The 20661-nt window shown below is 46.8% G+C and overlaps 1 protein-coding gene across 1 annotated transcript in view; it reads left to right on the top strand.

Annotated features, from left to right (window-relative positions):
• Positions 1-20661, top strand: part of LOC311233505 (neurexin-2-like) — a gene marked incomplete at both ends in the record, with an annotated part of 583916 nt that overhangs the window by 98117 nt on the left and 465138 nt on the right. The window contains 2 exons of the mRNA XM_084320472.1: positions 6586-6682; positions 16161-16338. Of these exons, the coding sequence (XP_084176598.1) occupies positions 6586-6682; positions 16161-16338 (275 nt within the window). The remainder of the gene's footprint in view (positions 1-6585; positions 6683-16160; positions 16339-20661) is intronic.

Below are 20661 nucleotides of genomic sequence, written 5' to 3'. Positions count from 1 at the left end.
GTGGAACCTCAAGAAGGAGTCCTACTCTATTGTGTGTGTATTCGATTCAATTCGATTATTGAGTGTGTATGGGTTCAGTGCCTCCTCCCCGGAGAGCCCTAAAACCAATTTTTTACATGGCTCAAGGTGCAATATATTCTTTTCAATCTGTACAGCTTGCGTGGGAAGTCTCTCTGGGGATTCCCGTCTCCTTCCTATGGGAGGGTGGTGGGATGTAAAAATGTGAACAATTTTTACCCCCGGCTGTGTAGACTGGGATACATACTGTTGGTGCTTCCTTCTTTTCTATTAAAAAGAGTTGGAGTTAGGAAGTATCACACCCCTCTTGTCGTTCCCCTGGGCGCCTTGGGGATTCAATGACAGGTCTAAATAGCCTGTTCATTGATGTGGGTGTGTCCCGGCGCACGCATAAGTGCTAGCTCTGGGTGTTCTGTAAACAGGCGACTAACTGGCACGCCTTGGTTGCTTGAGGTTAAAACGGCGTTTTTATAAAGCAACTGGGATGGAGGTTTTTCCTCTTCCGACGACCAAATCCGACGACCTGGTTTGGTTATCGACGGATTCTCGTTCATATCTGGGGGATGATGACGGAATGGATCTAAACATATGTAGAGGGGTCTCACGCCCTGGGGGTGGGCCACCGGGCGCGGTTCGCCCCGAACGTCTGGGTGGCGCCTTCTTTTCATGTTTAAGGTCAACACACATATCTGCCCCTTCTCCTGGAGTAGGCATGTCGGCGTGGTTAGGGCACGGGACTGGTTCTGGTCACGCTGGTCCGGATCAGTTGAACCCGTTGTCCGCCGGGGATGCAGATCTGCTGTTCTGGTACCCTGAGGGACTTGGGCTTTTTTCAGGGGAAAAAATGCCGGGTCGGTCCGGGTGTCACAGGGTTAAGCGCTATGGAGACCCTGGTTGGGTACATTTTTTACTCAGCACTGTCGTAATGGCTTACGGCCATGCCAACCTGTACACGCTCGATCTCGTCAGATCTCGGCCGCTACACAGGTTGGTCCTGGTTAGTACTTGGTTGGGAGACCGCCTGCTTGGGGCTGGTTCTCCATTCTTTTTCGCTCCTCTCTCACGCATGGCGAAGAGGGGCCTGTTGGGGTTGTCTTTGACCTCCTCTGGTGACCCTGTGCTTCCTGTATCGCCGGGCCCGGTCCGAAGTAATGTTTCGTCGACCCGTAGGCCTGGGTTAACCCTTTTTTGAAAACTGAAACACTTGTACTGCGGTATAGCCGGTGTATACCTGCAGGTGTGTTTTGGAGTTTTTTCTTGAGGGGTTATAGGAACAACCACCGCATTGGGTAACACCAAGGTGGTTGATTCCCTGGTGTGTTGGAGCAGTGTCAACTCCCGGGTTCACCGGTTGAGGGTGCCCCTGCACGTTCATGACGTCTGCCAATCGTGTCAGCCTTCTCTGCCTCAACCCCTCTGGGTGGGTTTTTTTTAAATGGAGGCTTGGTCATGCAACAACGCCAGCATACGCCCCTTCCGCCGGGGCGGCTGTGTTCAGCTGTCCCCTCTGGCGCCTGTCTCGTCCGCAGTCTCCAGGCTAGGGTTAACAGCCTGTTGCCTGGTTTTTCCCCGGTGCGCTGCCTGCTTCCGTTGGTTAACCTTTTTTGTGTGCTTACGGCCATGCTGACTGCCTGTTCTGCAGGGTCAGTGTGCCAGGCGGTGTACTATTGGGGGGACAGGGCCCGCTCGGCTGAGGGGCCTTTGTCCGAATACGCTGGCGATGTGGGGGGCGGGGTCATTAAGTGCCCACCTGGTGGGGTCTTGATGCTGGCATCATGGACTTCTCCGGGCCCCCATTCCAGGGGGTCCAGTCCCTTTGGTGGGTCTGGGCCTTCCTTCGCGCTCCGCTGCTACGGCCTTGCCACGGGGTTGGGTTTGCCCTTGACCCCGTGATTCTGGGGGCAGTAACGAGGTTGTTCCCTCCGTTCGTTCCCGGGTGGCATGCGGGTTGTGCGTGTGTGTAGTCGTGGGGTCAGGCCACGGTCTGCTCACCCTGTGCGTTGAGTTGCTTGAGTGCCTCTTCGCACGGTCGGGTCCGTCGCCCTCCCAGGAAACCTCCAATAGGGGGGGTGCCCTCCATTAGGGTGGGTCGGGGGGGCTCGGCCCTCCCTGTTCTGATGGTTGTGGGGGGCTTTCAGCGGGGTGTATTTGTCGGCCGATGGCTCTCGCTCGGCCTCCCTTGTGCAGAGAGTGACGCCGAGCGAGAGCCATACGATACAGAACGTTAGGTTATGACTATAACCAAGTTCTGTTAGTAGTGGTGACGCTCGGCGTCCGACGCCGCTGCAGCCCTTGATCTCGCCTTGTGGTGAAAGCTTGGGAAGGAGGCGAGTGGGTGGCCCCACCCCTGCTTATATGGGTAAGCTGATAGGGGTGTGGTCAGACAAATATTGGGATTAAAGGTACATTGTGGTCTTTATTCAGTGCGCGTGCACGTGTGCGAGGACAGTGCAGAGAGTGACGCCGAGCGTCACCACTACTAACAGAACTTGGTTATAGTCATAACCTAACGTTACTCACCTTTAACCATAGAACTGGTCTAAATCACAAGGTAGCAAACATATTAATATGGTCTACGATCACTGCTAAACTAGGGGTGTAACGGTATGTGTATTCGTCCCGCGAATTTACGGTACGGCCGTCACGGTGGCGTGTATCGCTTCCGCAATGGAATTCGGTTTCCGGGTTCCTCTGATTGGCCGCGACCCCCACGTGACCTGCCCCCCTATCCACCGCTCTGCCGCTGCCGTGTGCGGCAGAGCGAGCGGCCGCGGACGCGCTCACCGCTCGCTTCCTCAATTTATACGCATGGAAGTATTGACTGAATGAATGAATGAATGAATGAATGAATGAAAACTTTATTTAACAGATTGCAGAATGGGTACAATACAGTACGGCTCAATACACACAATTGTTAAGGGGATGCAGACCTGAGAAAGACGTTTTGGTCCCCCATTTTCAATTCATATAGAACGACGCGATATTTTATTTGTTTGTCATGACAAACCAATTACATAATCCAACATATGTGTAAAGGCACAACATATTCCAGTTAACGGTATCTTTTTTTAATGATTTGTTACGGCGCAATCAATACTTCCATGCATTCGGGACCTCCATGTTTGGGGGTATTCATCAGACAAATCGGATGCGGGGATTCGGCTCCCATCAGGCGGGCAAGAACTGCGGGTTTTCAGCCTCTCCCCTCTCTCCTGGAGCTTAAGGGGGAGCTTAGTATTACTGCCGCGGAGGAGGTGGCTACAACATCAACACACAGTGACTACATGCAGTCACTGTGTGTTGGCGTAGCCAGCGGGTAAATCGCGATTTTTTTATTTGTTTGTCATGACAAACCAATTATATAATCCAACATATGTGTAAAGGCACAACATATTCCAGTTAACGGTATATTTTTTTAATGATTTGTTACGGCGTAGTCGTTCTATATGAATTGAAAATGTGGGACCCTGATGTAAACAAGACAAACGTCTTTCTCAGGTCTGCATCCCCTTAACAATTGCGTGTATTGAGCCGTACTGTATTGTACCCATTCTGCAATCTGTTAAATAAAGTTTTCATTCATTCATTCAGTCAATACTTCCATGTGTATAAATTGAGGAAGCAAGCGCGTATTTTTTGCCAGGCCATTGTTTCTAGTTGTGGCGGCGGCGCGGCGCGATAGTTAGATAACCTAGGTGGGTGGGGAACAACCAGGATTTCACTGTCTGCGACAGAGTTGGAGAACTATCTGACTCTCTCCCTCACGGGACACACACACAATGGAGCCGTGCTGCCGCTTGTGATTGGTGGAGGCGGGACCTGGCGATACAACTGATTGACAGCAGAGGCGGCGAATGGAATGGCAGACGGCACTCAGATGCAGAATAACAGCCAGGCAGTGAGCCAGGTAGTGAGGGACTCGGTAGAGATACAGTAGAGCGAAAGTCAATTAACGTTGATGTCAAGATGGACAGTGGAAGAAAGAGAAAGGGTGGAGGAGAGAGGGATAAAACAAAGAAAAAGAAAGGCCCTTACAGGAGAGAGTGGTTAACTGTATTATAATAGTAAATAGAAAAATATGTTGTGCTCTTGCTTTTTTCTTTTTGAAGGTGGAGAGAGTAGCATTGCTAGTGCCACAACAGTTTTATTTGAGGTCCATAACAGTACATTGTACTAAGCAATTGTTGGCTCATTAGTTTGTGATTCACATGCACTAAAATTCACCAGAATTCAGGAAATTAAGTCTTTGTAACAAAAAATTTCCTGGTGGGGGACCCCCAGAACCCCCGCTTAAAAAGTGGCCTGATTGGGGCTATATTTCGCGCTATATCTCCCGGTATGAATTATTTCCCCAGTCCGGCCCTGCCACTAGGTGAAAGTAGGGTTGCACATTTTACAAATCTATGCTCAATATCTTTACTTTACTTTACACTGGCTTACATTGATCTTTAACGTTGAATATTAAGCTTGTATTGCCAAATGTAGATGATGAATAAAACGTTGAAGCTTGCTTAGGCACGGTGACAAGCGGACAGAATTAACAACGTGCACTGACACTCTGCACTTGGCTCTCCCCTCCTCCCTTCCCGTTTTCTACAGTCTATGTGTCCCTAAAACAAAACCATCCATGATGAATTAATTAAATGTTTGTAACACAGCAGGGTCATTACAATTTTGCAGTTTTCTTTAGTTTTCTTATGGTAACCAATGGAAAGACACACACGACTAAGGTACCCATGTACAAAATACTTCCCAAAGGTCAGTGAATACCATGATCACAACACCAGAGGGAGCTCCACAAATCATTTTAAACCCAGATTTGGCTCAAACAAGGGACTAAACACGTTTCGCAATTATGCCACATCAATGTGGAACGCCCTACCCACAGCTGTAAAGGAATGTGAATCACTACCCACTTTCAAAACCACTCTCAAAGAGCACCTACGAGAGACTGCAATTCAAAACTGGCCCTTGTAAAATGTAACGCAACCCCCTCCAATGTACAATAAATGTCCTATTAAACCCAATAATACACGAGACCCTCTTCTTGGGACCAAGTAAGGTTTAGTCGATAATCCAATGTACAGTTACCCCCACCCCGCCTAACCAATCAATTTCAATCAATCAATCAATCAATCAATCACACACACACACACACGCGAACACACGTCAACAACAACTTTCTCCCGCGGACTCTCACAGCTGATAAAAAATAAAAATACATACCACCAGATCATCTGAGCTCCTCTCCAGTTGCTGCTACTGTGTTTAAATCCAAAATATTGATAAATCCTCTGCCATTGTTTGTTGTGTAACATGTCATCTTATCTCTAGTCTTCTTCAGTCTCGGCTTCACGTTAAGTTAAATCCTCTCTACAAGTGAAACTGAAACTAAGTTGTTGCATAAATTGTTAAAGGGGCAGTAGGCAATTAATTTACTCAGTGGATGCCTGAACACAGAATGACACCAGTATCACTGACTACCACGGCAAGCCTATAGATATAGAATATTATTCTATTTAATAATAATAATAATTATTATTATTATAAATATATAATAATAATTATAAATATTGTTTTCCTGTTGTACCGAACTCATACCGAACCGTGACCGCAATACCGAGGTACATACCGAACTGTGGCTTCTGTGTACCGTTACACCCCTATGCTAAACACATCAGTGAACACTCATGCAATCCTATTTTTACTACTTTAGATTGTATATTGTACTGTATATTGTATATATGTATATTGTATATTCCTCTTTACTTACTTTTTTTTTTACTTACTTTTTACTTACTTTTTTTACTGTATGAAACACACTCTCAGAGGCTCATACAGAACCAAGCATTTCACTGCAAAGTACGTGTATTTTATTGTGATATTTAATAAACAAACAAACAAACAATCTGCACATGAGTAGTTCGGGAGTAAGTGTGTTCAGGAGACTCAGGCGTATAAAAGTCCATCGGATCATGTCTCCAGCACCCCCACAGCTGTAGCTACAACCACTTAATGTCAATAAAGGCTCTCATCCACATTCATTCATTTTCTCCCCCGCTCTCTGTCCATGATTTCAGAATACCGGAAGTGTTGCGGTGGTCTATATGGGTACATTTTCTGTTTTCTGTACATTTTCAGAACACTACTAGAGAATACAGCTCATTTAGATAAAAAAAAAAAGAAAATAAACATCTCTCCACAAAATCAGTCTCCCATGACATTTCACTCTGGATGCCCGATGACATCAGTTTGAGTCTTACTTCTCTGGTTTCTGGCTTTATGAGTAGTCCATTTTCATAGATATTGATTGAACTTTCCTGGACCATGGATATAACATGTTCAAATTCTTAATTTGTTATTCTGCTATAAAAAGGAAATAAAATTGACGTTCAGCAACAGATTTTTTTTTAATAGTTCTTGTTGTTTCAATTTAATTGTGGTTTTACTATCATTTTTGTCAGGTTAATTTAAAATACAATGTTTTGACTAAATATTATTTATAAATATAATATAAATAAATTAGATATATTTTTGTTATACTCTTTTGTCAACAATGGCTCACAGGTGGAACAACAAGCAAGCAGGCTCAATCTCCTTCGACTTCCGGTCCACTGAACCCAGTGGCCTGCTTCTGTTTGGCCAGGGGAGTCCTCAGAGCAAGGTAATAATAACACTCACTTTAATAATGCATGTTTGGGGAGAAGTAAAACATTACAATTATATCATCTTCATCAACTTTTATTTATTCTCGAAAAGACAATTGAGGTCACCCTTATTTTCAATGTCGTCAAGACTTTACAGACATTTCAATGCACACATTTCTACAATATAACAATAATAAATATTAATAACTATCTATATAGTGCAGGGGTAGGCAACCCTAGGCACGCGTGCCTGCATAGGCACGCGGGGGCATTTTCATAGGCACAGGGGGCAGCATTAAAAATAAATAAAAATAAATATTATAATAATTTTTTTTTTGCTTTGAAATATTATAGTGAAATATTTTGCACTGTTGTCGCATTTATATTGTTGAAATCCTCCCACAGGTTCTTTTTACTACAACATATTTAATTGAGACCCTTTATTTGTTTATTATTTCAATTTAGCTGGAAATACATTGCTACATCATTCAGTAACATTTGCAGAGCCTTATAACAAAAATATTATTACGGTCACCATTGTGACCAGTGGGATTAATCAACAAATTGTATTATTTATTTTTCTATTTCATTGAACATTGCACATGTTAAAAGCCATTTTTTTACTCAAAATGTGAGTATTACCAAGTCAACTTGTGTTCTTAAAACAATGACAATAAACATAGTTTTATTAGGTTGAAATAATGTGGTTGTGTACTTATTTTTCTGTTAACTTATTATGGATTGAAAACTGAAAACCTTAATGCACAGTAACTGAACTCAATATTTTTAAGTTCTGGTAACTTATTATTATTTATTTTTTTACAGTGTAGTCTTGCGATCAATCAAAACTTATTTACACGATATACCTCACATTCACCCACCATTCACATCCTGGTGTTCTCCTGGTGTTCTCCATTAGGCCTGTAGGTGGAGCTATGACAGCACACGTACAGTACACACACCGATGGTGTGTGATGTGTCCAAAAATGAATGGGCAAATGTGAGTGAAATGGTCGCACTGTATGCAGCTGTTTGTCTGCATTGCATCCCCCCCCCTACTCAGATTTAGGGTTGATACAACCATCATAATAATATTGTTAATAATAACAATAACAATAATGATGTAATAATGTAAAGATTATCATAAAAAATACCTGATTATGAGAAAAAAAATTACGATGCATGGAATATTGTTGAGGCACACTAGTTACAACTATATTTCAAACAGGCACTCTATGTCAAAAAGGTTGCTGACCCCTGATATAGTGTATAAAATGAACATAGGCATAACATCAGCACACAAATTGACAGAATAGAAACATTAATATATATATTATAACATAATTTATAGCCAAAAATTATTTTATTTTTTTGTTTTAAATATTCTAAACACTGTTTATATATTAACTTAATAAATAAACAAAAACGAAAATGTCCAATAGGTCTAACTAAATAACACATATCATGCTGAAAACTAACAACCATTATATAGCCTTTTTTCGCAAATTCTATTTCCCAGCGCGAGTCAGCCTCGTAAAACTCGTAATTTGAAGGCTATATGGAATCTTCTTTGACACACACACACATGACACAATAGCCTACTCAGTCACTATACAAATAAACAGAAAACAGAAATCAGATTTCGAGCAGAGCAATATTTATATATGAAAGCACAACAGAACAGGGAAGCGTGACCACACACCAGCAAATAATAATAAATCAGAAAATAATAACTTATAAATCAGAAAATAATAATACAATATTTGGCTTATGGCATTGGCCTACCGCTTTGAACAAAGTCCAGATGTCCAAAATCCAATAACAATGAACTTTAACGTATAGGCTAATAATAAATTATAATCGACCTTTCAGGGCATAATGCCTATTTGGCCAACCTTGCCTCTCTCTCTTGAACTATTTACATTAGTCATTTAATTCCTTTAGAATTTAAATGCGTCGTGGAGGAGAAGAATAGAGTCCACCGTAGATGGCTTCAGCGTGGTTCTCCTTTTATCGACTACTCTCCCCGCGGCACTGAAATGTCTCTCGCTGCTGCTGCTACTTGCAGGGATGCTGAACACAGAGCGTGCAAGTCTGGCAAGCAAGGGCAACGAGGCCTCGTGGGATTTCCACCATCCCAGAACATCTCTGTCATTTGTTTCCATAGCATCACTGACAAGGAGGACAGTGTCTTCAGTGGAGGACACGTTCTCCCACTCACACTCCACCACGCTCCCTCTCCTCTTGGCCAGGGGCTCACCCTCTGCAACAGGTGGATCAGCTGGTTCTTGGCGAATAGGGGGCATAGCTGAGAAGCTGGCTACCTGGGCCCTTGCTTCTAGGTGGACACGTTCTCTGTCGGCTGCGGGCATCATTCGTAGCTGGCTGAACTTGGGCCATAAAAACATGGCAAGCTTGTGGAGCGGCTGGATCGCTATTTTCTTCTTAATCCATTCCAGGTGTCTGCTGCGGATAACCAACTGGTGTGGGGTGTCTGTGGTGACAGGTTGGCAGTGTCGTTTAAGCCTCTCGTGCCAGAGCATGACCAGGTTGAGTGTAGGATACTGGTCGCCCGCAAGCTCCTTCTGCGCAAGATAGAAGGGACGAAGGAATTCTACCAGGAATCCCAGGACGTCTGGCGATACGTCATCAATCCGGCGGCTTTCCCCGCGGAGAGCAAGCTTCTCCCTCAGTTCCACGTAGACAGCCTTGACGGATTCTAACGTGAGAAAAACACTGCTGAACCTAGTCTCTCCCATCTGCTTCACTGTTGTTTTCAGCTGGCAGGCAAGTCCCGACTTTTTGGTGTATTTAACAAGGGCCTTAGCTGCCAGCAATGTCTCTCCTATTTCTGGGGCAGTTTCGCTGAGCTCAGTGTGATCCAGGGCGTGTTTGAGCACAGTGTTATAGATGTGATCTTGGCAGTCGAGACGGTGGTACGGCCTGAGCGCAGACATGATGTTTGATCCCTGATCAGTGACCCAAACCACCTTGTTGAAAACAGTAGCATCAAATCCGAGCACTGACACCAGCTGTTTCTGTAGCTCTCTCCTTATATTTTCGCCCGTGTGGGCTTCATCGGGGGGAAACGCCGCAGTCGCCAGTACACGGCTCTTCAGTTGGAATTCAGGTGTCACATAGTGACATGTTATCAGGGGTGTAGCTCCAGATTCTGGGCCCCATGAAAGAATGTATTTGTAGGCCCCCAGTGAATGCGAGCGAGCGTAAGCGCGCGAGCAGAATTTTTTTGTCAATTTTTTTGGGGGGGCCCCTCTCAGTGCTGGGCCCTTGGAATCATCCTAAGCTACCCCCCCCCAGCTACGCCCCTGCATGTTATAGACATATAACTGACCTGGGGGAGAGGGATAATAATAATAATAATAATAATAATAATAATAATAATAATAATAATAATAATAATAATAATAATAATAATAATAATAATAATAATAATAATAATAATAATAATAATAATAATAATAATAATAATAATAATAATAATAATAATAATAATAATAATAATAATAATAATAATAATAACAATAATAATAACAATAATAATAATAATAATAATAATAATAATAATAATAATAATAATAATAATAATAATAATAATAATAATAATAATAATAATAATAATAATAATAACTTTATTTGTATAGCACTTTTCATACAGATGTTGCAGTTCAAAGTGCTTAAACACTGTTTATATATTCCGTTCCGTTTTTGGTTAATTAAATTGATTTAAATTTGTTTATTACTATTATTGCTGTGAATTGTGTTGTGTGTGTGACATGTATACTGACCTTGCGGTAATCATCGGTCCACATGTCGGTGGTCATCCCCACATTTACATTGGACATTATGTCTGATATTTCCTTGACAAGCTCGTCTTTTTTTGTGGCTGCGATATCAAGAAATTTTCTCGATATAGTGGTAGGATGCGGCAGCACGTCTTTAGCTGGGAGACGGCCATATGTAGCTCCAACATTTATGAGCTCTTGCACCAGAGACACAAAGCCCTCTCCGGCAACTGATTGAAAGGGCCTGATATCCCGACAACAGAACTTAACACATTTATCCAATACTGCAGATTTAACTTTTATTGGCACTGCTGCTGGAAGGAAGGCTGTCAGTGGCAACTGTTGTGACTGGCTAGCATTCAAACGACCGCAGCCACCGCGTTCAACGTGTCGCAAGAGGGAGGACGTGCCAGTCTTTTTGCTGTCATATTTTAAAATTGCGCTGCACTCTCTACACTGTACACTTCCAATAGGCTCCTTAGTTGTACTACTTACAATCAGGTCGAAGTGCTTCCACAAACTAGACTTCCCAGTCACATTAGCAACTTTTAGAAGCTCCCCCTTTGCTAGTTTCTGCTTCAAATCTTCCATGGCTACCGTCCTCCTTTTTTTTAAAGGGGAACTATCTTATAAATGGCCTTTTTGAGTGTTTAGCATTGTTTCCTAGCTATGCGAACTTATATTAATATGATCTATGTCTCAAAATTCTCATATTGGCGCATTCTTCCAATTCTCCTCTCACAATATTCACCCTCACTGAACTGAGTCGTTTGAAAATGTGCCTATATGTGATGTCATATAGTCACTGCTGCATGTTAATGTTCAGCAGACGGAGGCCACACAGTGGTTTAGGAGCCCAGGCTCAAAACAGCTCGAGATCTTGAGGTAGAAAAATGCTGTTTTTGAGGACTTGATTAGAAATACAAAACAATGAATAAAAAAAATATATATATTACAGAGGTGTTCCATAGACTCACAGGAATTGTGTAAAAGTGCCCAAATAGTGAAAGAAATAGTAAAATAGTTCCCCTTTAAATAAATAATTCGGGCTCGGCCGGGCCCGGGCAGCCCCTCCTTTTTTTGGGCAAGGTTGCCTTTGGCTGCGGGCCGCGTGCCTTCGTTGAAGCGCGTGCGGCCCCACTTTTCGCTTCTCATGGGGACAGGGGCTGACACCCAGTTGATGGCTGAGCCTGGGTCTGTCCGTGAGAATGTTGTGCTGTCAAGCGGCTCCCACACCATAAGCTGTGTTGGTTGAGCCTGGTGTTACGTCTGTCAACTATAAGTGTTGTCAGCAGGGGGGCTCGAAACCTTTTTGAGGCACACAGTGCGGGCTTCCCCGATTTCGCCTTCGCCAGGCCAGGTATCATGTTGGTGCCTCCCACTCCTGAAAGATTGGCAGTGGTCTCGCAGGCGCGCGTGATTTGGGTGGTAGTAATATCACTGCAGGGCTACGGTGTGTAGGATCCCATGGGGGCCTCACACCTTGCATGTCCGGCTGCAGAACAACTCCTCAGCATGTTCTGGAGGGGTGTTCAGTGGGGGAGCTTTTGTCACCTAGAACTGATGTCAGCTTCCCCCGTATCAAACCGGCCCTTTCTGTCGGGGTCCCCCCTTGGGTGCGATTGCCTCGTGGGTAGTGTCAGGGTCAGATGTCCCGACACGGAACACTCTGCTCGCACGGGTCCAGGGTTGGCTACGCACAGCGGGTGGGACCGGGCCGCCTATCTACAGTTCCTAGCGGACCTGCGCCACATGGCGGCGGGTGCGTTGGGAGTATCATCACATATGGCTACAGCAGTACCATATGTCGAGGTGGATGGAGAGAACGCTGAGGCGGGGACTTGTATTACACAACCCCACCCGTTTTCGGGTTTGGTACAGACCCTATTGTCAGGGTCACCAGCAGTGACAGCTCTGCTCGACGAGATCCGATCTCAGTGGACGAAGCAAGCCATCGTCATGGCGTTTTCCTCCCGGTGTTCTCTGGTGCCTGAGAAATCGGGAGGGGGGGGGGGGGGGGGGCGTCAGACCCATGTTGGACCTGTCCCATGGGAAGGTTCGGCATTTTTTGGATCGTCTCCTACCTGTTGAACACTGTCAGGTGGGGGTCTGGTTCTCCTCCATAGACCTGTAGGATGCGTGTTCGCATCCCCGATCTTCCGTCCTAGGGCTTACCTACGCTTCCTTTGCAGTGTTAGCGTATGAGTACCAGGGGCTGCCGTTCGGCTTTTCTCTGGCTCCCCGCATCTTCACCAAGTGCGTGGAGGCCGCACTGGGGCCTCTGCATCGTCAGGGGTTACGAAGTGTATTCTGCCCTGCCGACGTTCTGGTCCTTGGCGGTCAAGGTGGATCGTCAGGTCTCATGCCAGGCTGGGTAGACTGGAAGTAGAGTACTCCTCTTCCCAGTCAACGGGTGGAGTGCTATGGGCATCCCTCTCAGAGCGTGTTGCGACACGCTCGGGAGGTTCCGTCCTAGGACGGTTACGGCGCTGTCCGTGATGCGCCTGCTTGGTATGAGGGCATCTGCTCATTCCGTGGTCCCTCTTGGCCTCCTCTTCACCCCAGGAGGAGGTTACGGAGGTGGTTCTTTTCCAGTATGGAAATAGACCCGGTGAGAGGCAAGTCAGGACGGACAATACGACGTCAGTGTCGTATATCGACAGACAGGGAGGAGTACGCTCCCCCCGTCTGCACCGGGCGGCGGGCGGCTGGCTATGGGCGTTCTCCATCTGCGCGGCCTGAGGGCTCTCCACATCATCGGCAGGGTGAATGTGGGTACAGGTGTAATGTCGCGGGGCGGTCCTCACCCTGACGGGTGGGGATTACGTCCGGACATAGTCAGGCAGGTCTGGGACCGATGCCGTGCCGCCTGGGATTCTTTCCCCCATACATCTGTTAGGTCAGTTGTTGGGGCGGGTACGTTTGTGGAGCGCAGGTCCTTGATCCTGATTGCGCCGGACCGGGGCGCAGCTGTGTGGTTCCCGGTCCTGATCCAGCTCTTGGTATCCCGTCATGACCTGTTCCTTGGTCATCGCGGGCCCTCTCTCAAGCGCACAAGTCTCTGTGTTAGTTTCCTGTGCTGGGCCAGCTGCTGGTGGGTTGGCTGGTGAGAGGGTGAGTCTGGAGAGGATGGATCCTTCTGTGGTTGGTACCATCCGGAACGCGCATGCTCCCTCCACTATCGCGGGTTACGCGGGTAGGTGGCGTATTTTCCAAGAGTGGTGTAAGGCCGCCCTCTTGTGAAGCGTTTCCTGCTTGGCGTTCGACGCCTTAAGCCGGTGAAACGCTCTTGGCTCCGAGCTGGGATCTTCAATTGGTCCTCGGTCGGTTGTCCTTGGCCTTGTTTGAGCCTCTTGAGCAAGCGCTGTTGGAACGGCTGTCGTTCAAGACTGCGTTCTTGCTGGCCATCACCTCCGCTAAACGCGTGGGTGTGCTTGTGCTCTCTCGGTGCGGCCAGAGTGCCTGTCTTTTCGTTCCGATAGCGGTGCCAATCTGCGGCCTAATCCAGCCTTCGTGCCTAGAAATATCCGGAGTGCTTTCTGCTCCAGGGATATTATGGTTCAGGCGTTTTCATCGGCCTCCTCACGCTAGTGAGTTGGAGGCGGGCCTTCACCTGTCATGTCCGGTCCGGGCTTGGGGGTTTACCTCAGCCGTACTCAGGGCCTCAGGGCTACCGATCAGTTGTCTGTTACGGTGGCTCTTGTGCTGGTAAGGCACTGTCGAAACAGCGCCTGTCCCATTGGTTGTGCAAGGGCATTGCCCTTTGCTTCACGTTGGCTGGGTTGGCTCCCCCTGGGGGCGTCAGGGCGCGCTCCACTCGTGGGGTAGCGGTCTCTGCCGCTCTCCTGGGTGGGGCCTCGGTGGAGGACATCTGTGCTGTGGCTTCATGGTCCTCACCGGGTCCCTTCGTAAGGTTTTACCTCATGGACATGACCGGGGTTCTGTCTCCCAGGCGGCTCTGAGGTCTGTGGCCTCTCCTGCTTCCCGTCCTTTGGTAGGGTAGCAGGCGTGTGTGGGTGTGGGCCACAATGTGTTGTGTCACACGTGGTTCCACCTGTGCTGTGCGTTCAACAGGTTCTAGTTCCCTCTTGTTCGCACTTGGGTGGAGTTGACTGCCGCCCCCTCTTCATTAGGAAGAATGGGGTGACGGGACTCCCCTCCCCCCTGATGTGGGCTTACGGGTCCTCAGGGGGTACATTTGTCGGGCCTCGCGTCCGCTCTACCCCATATCTCGGTATGGCTTAAGAGCGGGACGCGATGCCAGTACGAATATATAACGACAGGTTATGTATATAACCTAGTTATATGAGTACTGGCTAAGCGTCCCGCTCTTAGCGTGCCCTGAGTTCCCTTGGGGAAACTTTTCCTTGGAAACGATTTTCCGAGGAAGAGTGAGTGGTGGCCACGCCTAGTACTATATAGTACGCCACTAGGGCGGGGCTTGGCAGGTGATGGGTGTATTGTTTTGTATTCGTTGATGGAGTACACTAGGTACATGAGATGAGGTATATCTCGGTATGGCTTAAGAGCGGGACGCTTAGCCAGTACTCATATAACTAGGTTATATACATAACCTGTCGTTAGTTCTATGCAGGAAAAACCACAGCATCAACCCTTTTAACATATAGAATAACAATGGAGTCACTGCACTGTTACCTAAAAGATGCAACATCACATTCATTTCATAGTTGTCAGTGCAATTGCTGGATCTTAATTCATGTTTGAACGCCTCGTTTGACAGTGTTTTATATGATTTATGTCAAACCTAACGTTGTTATTAATGCTGTTGCACATTCCTGTTCAATATATGGCAAAAGCGCATGCAGGGAATATTTGTCTGATCATTTAACCGAGATCAGGAAGATCTGATCAGAGAACGTTGTCCTTGTGTTCTATTTAGTAGACACTGGAATGTCTCAATAACCTTTTTCAGGGGACTAATTTGTGTAATCTTTGTGGATCTTTAGACTGCCGTGGAAACGCAGACAACAATGGGCTGAATGAACCTTTTAGTTCCTTGAATTGTATTTCTTGGGACTAAAAGTTCTGGGTACTTCGGGTCAAAACACAGCTCATTATTGTAACTAGCTAATGCTGGTTATATACTATGGAAGTGGGTGTGGCTAGGTAGATGTAAGGTGCATGAAAAGTTCTTTCAATGGGCGACCTCAAGGGGGTTCTTTCTCAAGTTCGTAAACTTATATGTATATTTTTTTTGTAGGAATGCTTCTCATTGTGTTTTAAAGCCTTTCAGTGCACACGGTATGGCCAGCCAAATATATAAAAAAAAATAATTACTGCAAAAAGGACACTTGATAATAGGGGTGGGAATCACCATAGGCCTCACAATATTTGATTCTGATTATTATAGCTATGATGATGATAATTATTATAGCTATGATTATTATTATTATTATTATTATTATTAATATAATAGCTATGATTCAATTAACAAATTATTCTTGATATATCACACTTAGTTTTGATCACATTCAATAAATTGTGATTATCTTTACAGTTTAAGTATTGTTTCTGTATGCATATCCCATAATGTTGGCGTGTTCCTTTGAATTGGGCGTAGTTCACCTTTTAAGTATGCTTATTTGTACATGTGTCATTCTGAGTTTACACTATGAGGCTTTATCTTGGCAGTATCAACTACTTTACATTAGACGTGTGCTCCTCCCTGCAGGGCCCAGGGCAGGCAGGTTTGACGTCCCGGGCAGATTTCATCGCTCTGGAGCTGCTGGATGGCTTCCTCTACCTCCTGATGGACACGGGCTCTGGCAGCATCAAGATGAAGGCCAGCGATAAGAGGCTGAACCACGGTGACTGGTGCCATGTGGACTTTCAGAGGGAGGGGCGTCAAGGTAACATGCAGACTTTCAGAGGGAGGGGCGTCAAGGTAACATGCAGACTTTCAGAGGGAGGGGCGTCAAGGTAACATGTGGACTTTCAGAGGGAGGGGTGTCAAGGTAACATGCAGACTTTCAGAGGGAGGGGCACCAAGGTAACATGTGGACTTTCAGAGGGAGGGGCGTCAAGGTAACATGCAGACTTTCATAGGGACGGGCGTCAAGGTAACATGCAGACTTTCAGAGGGAGGGGCGTCAAGGTAACATGTGGACTTTCAGAGGGAGGGGCGTCAAGGTAACATGTGGACTTTCAGAGGCAGGGGCGTCAAGGTAACATGTGGACTTTCAGAGGGAGGGGCGTCAAGGTAACATGCAGACTTTCAGAGGGAGGGGCGTCAAGGTAACATGTGGACTTTCAGAGGGAGGGGCGTCAAGGTAACATGTGGACTTTCAGAGGGACGGGCGTCAAGGTAACATGTGGACTTTCAGAGGGAGGGGCGTCAAGGTAACATGCAGACTTTCAGAGGGAGGGGCGTCAAGGTAACATGTGGACTTTCAGAGGGAGGGGCATCAAGGTAACATGGACTTTCAGAGGGAGGGGCGTCAAGGTAACATGATTTCTGTGTGTTTGTGTTACTGAGATGTCAGTTAACACTTTCAGTGCCAGCCATGTGGTGCCCCGGAACCCTGTTGCGTGCCACCACCCACTTCAATGACAGAGCTCTCATATTTGCGAACGCATAAACTATATCCTAAATTATGGCTATGTGTTTAATATGGCCGTCGCTTATCAATGACTTGTTTGCAGTCAACATTGTCGAAACGGATTGTTTTTTAATCAGTTCATTTCTGTTATACCATTTTGAAAAACACTCGTTTTTTGAAAGTTGCAGAAAAAAATTTAGATTCTGTTATAAACGCCCTTTACTGGAATACACTGGAATACACAAAACACATTGTAATTTTTCGGCCTATTTATGAATCGTTTTCAAATAAACGCTAGATTATCGATAGTATATGTGTGGTATGGTATGGTATTTATTTTAGACAACAAAACATATACAGATCATTACATCACATATTTGCTTTTGTCAAGGAGAGGAACGAAAAGCCAATGACTTATTTACATCGTTGTCCTTGGAAGTCAAGGATGCTTGAAAACAACACATACAACTCATTACAGAAAATCATTCACAAGTATTACATTTGCATAGCAATAATGGCACAACCCTTAATTAATACAAACATGTACATTTGTTGAAACATGTTAATCTAGCCGTGAGTCTGTGTGTCTCTGAAGCACCCCGAGGGGAGGGGTTGATGGGGTGGGAGGGAGGACGGAGAGAGATTCCGGCTTTGACTGATTACAGTTGCCATCAGCTAGTACCGGAGGGGGACAAGTCAGGTTATGACTACAGTTGCTGTCATAGGGGGGGAGTTGTGGCTTTGGTGATGGGTGATGAGACAGTCTTAGGTTCCTCCCCTCCAGCGCGCGCACATCGCCAGGCGTACACGTGGGAGGGGGGGTTTGGGTAGGGATTGGGGGGGGGACCTGCCATCCATCTTATCTACTCCAGACAGCTTCGCTCTGTTCTTGGCGAGGTGTTGGGTAGGAACGCAGAGTCCCTGATCTTATCTTGACTGACTCCCCAGCGTGGCCTTGCGCACAGACCTTTGGCATTCTTCATTCTTCAGCAGACTTGAGAGTGTGTGGGGGGGGGGGGGGTGCATCAGGGTATAATGATTCCTGAAAGCACCAATTTGATTCAAATTCGATCTCGATTTGTTGCGCTTTTAATGTCTTGCGCGACCCCCAGCAAGACTTGACCTCTCAATTGTTCGTCAGATGAATGGACAGCGAGTCTTTTTACAAGTTCCATGTGGTAGACTTCCAGTCTGGCCACAGCTGTCAGACAGCGGTCCACACGGTTTTCATCCTTTTGTTCGTCTCTTTTCCCGATTATTCTTGTACAAATCCAGATCCAGATAGCGATCGCTCCCAAACCGATCAGCATAATTGTGAGGATGTACAAATCCTCAACATCCTCAATCTCAATAGAATAAAGGCAGATTGAGCGCCATTTATTCCAACTGTCAATCGCAAAGCCCGCTTGAAATGTCCCGATTGGACACAGCGGATCAGCTGCACTCTGCTTTCTTGAAGAGAAGATTCCATCAATCGCTGCAAATGACCAGCTTACTAGTTGATCCATTGTAGTTTGAGTAGGGAGCCAAGTCTGATTGAAGAAAGTAGAATCCACACCGTCAGAGAGGCAGTTAGGGCCGGAGACGGAGACGGCAGCAGGGGAGGGTAGGAATGGCCTTGGAGAGGTCTGGGAGAGGAAATCAAAATGCGACTGTTCTCTGGGAGGGCTTGAGAGGAGGTTCTGCTGTATACTTATGCACGCTATAGAAGCGGGCTGAAAAATCGATTATCTTATTTCCTGATCGCACACACACACAGACACACACATACACACGTATGGCACACGCTGATATATAGGTGAAAATAGCTCTGACTCTGATTATCCCAAGACTGGTAAAAATTCCTTACCTCAGATCAGATGTTCTCCAAAAAGATTATTCCAATTCCTGATCGTCATTCCAAATATCGATCGCGTTTATTGATCCAACGCTGGGTACTCGGAACATACGGTTATCCTATAACCATAGTTATATGAGTAATAGCGGCGCTCTGCGCCTACTGGAATATATCCCATATCAGTTCTATATACTGAATACATTTCTCCACATGTACCTATACACACCCATCCGCCTGGCCACACCCCCATCCACTCCTCTACATAAGCAGGGGTGTGGCCATACTAACAGCTCCTTCCCAAGTATTTCACCACCAAGGCGAAGACCACGGGGTCCTCAGTGAGTCCGGCGCAGAGCGCCGCTATTACTCATATAACTATGGTTATAGGATAACCGTATGTTATATATCGTATAGCTTACGCTCTGCGCCTACTGGAATACAGGAGCTGAGCAGAGCGGAAGCCCGACAAATGCACCCGCTGAGGCACCCCACAACCATCAGAACCGGGGAGGACCCGAGCCCCCGGACCCCCCTAGTGGAGGACGGGAGGGAATCGGATCCGACTGTGCGAAGAGGGTTTAGCAATTCAAATGCACAGGGTGAGCAGACCATGGGACTTACCTTCCCACAGAAGAACCCACGACTACACAAACGCGCAACCCACATGCCACTAGGGAACGAACGGGAAGAAACAAAACCCCTGTTACAACCCCTAATATCACGGGGTCAAGGGCAAGAACCCAACCCCGCGGCAAGGCCGTAGCAGTGGAGCGCGAAGGAGGACCCAGCCCCAGGAAGGGACTGGACCCCCCGGAAAAGGGGGCCTGGCGAGGCCAACGATGCCGCAGCATCGAGACCCCACCAGGCGGTCACTAGTGACATCACCCCCCACATCGCCAGTATATCGGACAGGGCCCATCCAAGAGCAGGCCCTTCCCCCCTACAGCACGCCACCCTGAAGCACTCAAGAGGCTACACCCACAGCGGGACCAGGCAGCGCACCGGGGAGACAACCCCCAAAGAGGTTGATCCCTCAATCCAGGTAACAGGTCAAAAAGACTCGACCTGAGCCTGGCGCACTGCGGACTAGACAGGCACCAAGGGTCTGCTGAAAACAGCACCCCGGCAGAAGGGGCGTACGGTATGCTGTGCACCATGTCGCAGCCTCCACAAAAAACCCGACCCTCTAGAGGGGCCGAGGCAGAGAAGGCAGACACGATTGGCAGACGTCATGAAAGGTGCGGTCGTTCCTATAACCCCCCCAAGAAAAAACTCCAAAACACAACTGCGGGTATACACCGGCTATACAGCAGTACAAGTGTTTCAGTTCTCAAGAAGGGGTTAACCCAGGCCAACAGGTCGACGAGAACGAGTCCGGACCTGGGCCCGGCGGACCGGGACGTACACAAGGATGCCAGAGGGGTACAAGAACCACCTCGACAGCCCCCTCCCAGCCCCGCCAAGCAGGAGAAGAGAGGGGCAAAAAAGAATGGAGAAGGACCAGGCTCCTTTAGCACAGCGCAAGGTACAACACAATAAGGACCAAGCAACAGTGAAGGATAACACGCAGTGACATAACCACGAACACCTCCATAACATCAAACCCTGCAACGCCTCGGCCGACCCGGCATTTCCCCCTGTAAAAGCACAAGTCCTTCAGGGTACCAGAACAGCAGATCTGCGCCCCGGCGGGTTAACTGACCTGGTCCGGCGCAACCAGAACCAGTCCAGTGTCCTAATCACGCCGCCATCCCAAGTCCCAGGAGTGGGGGTAGGAACGTGTGTCGATCTAAAAC

This window comes from Notolepis coatsorum (assembly GCF_963971535.1).
Source record: "Notolepis coatsorum genome assembly, chromosome: 8".
NCBI classification, from domain to species: domain Eukaryota; kingdom Metazoa; phylum Chordata; class Actinopteri; order Aulopiformes; family Paralepididae; genus Notolepis; species Notolepis coatsorum.
This window is presented reverse-complemented; position numbering and strand designations above follow the sequence as displayed.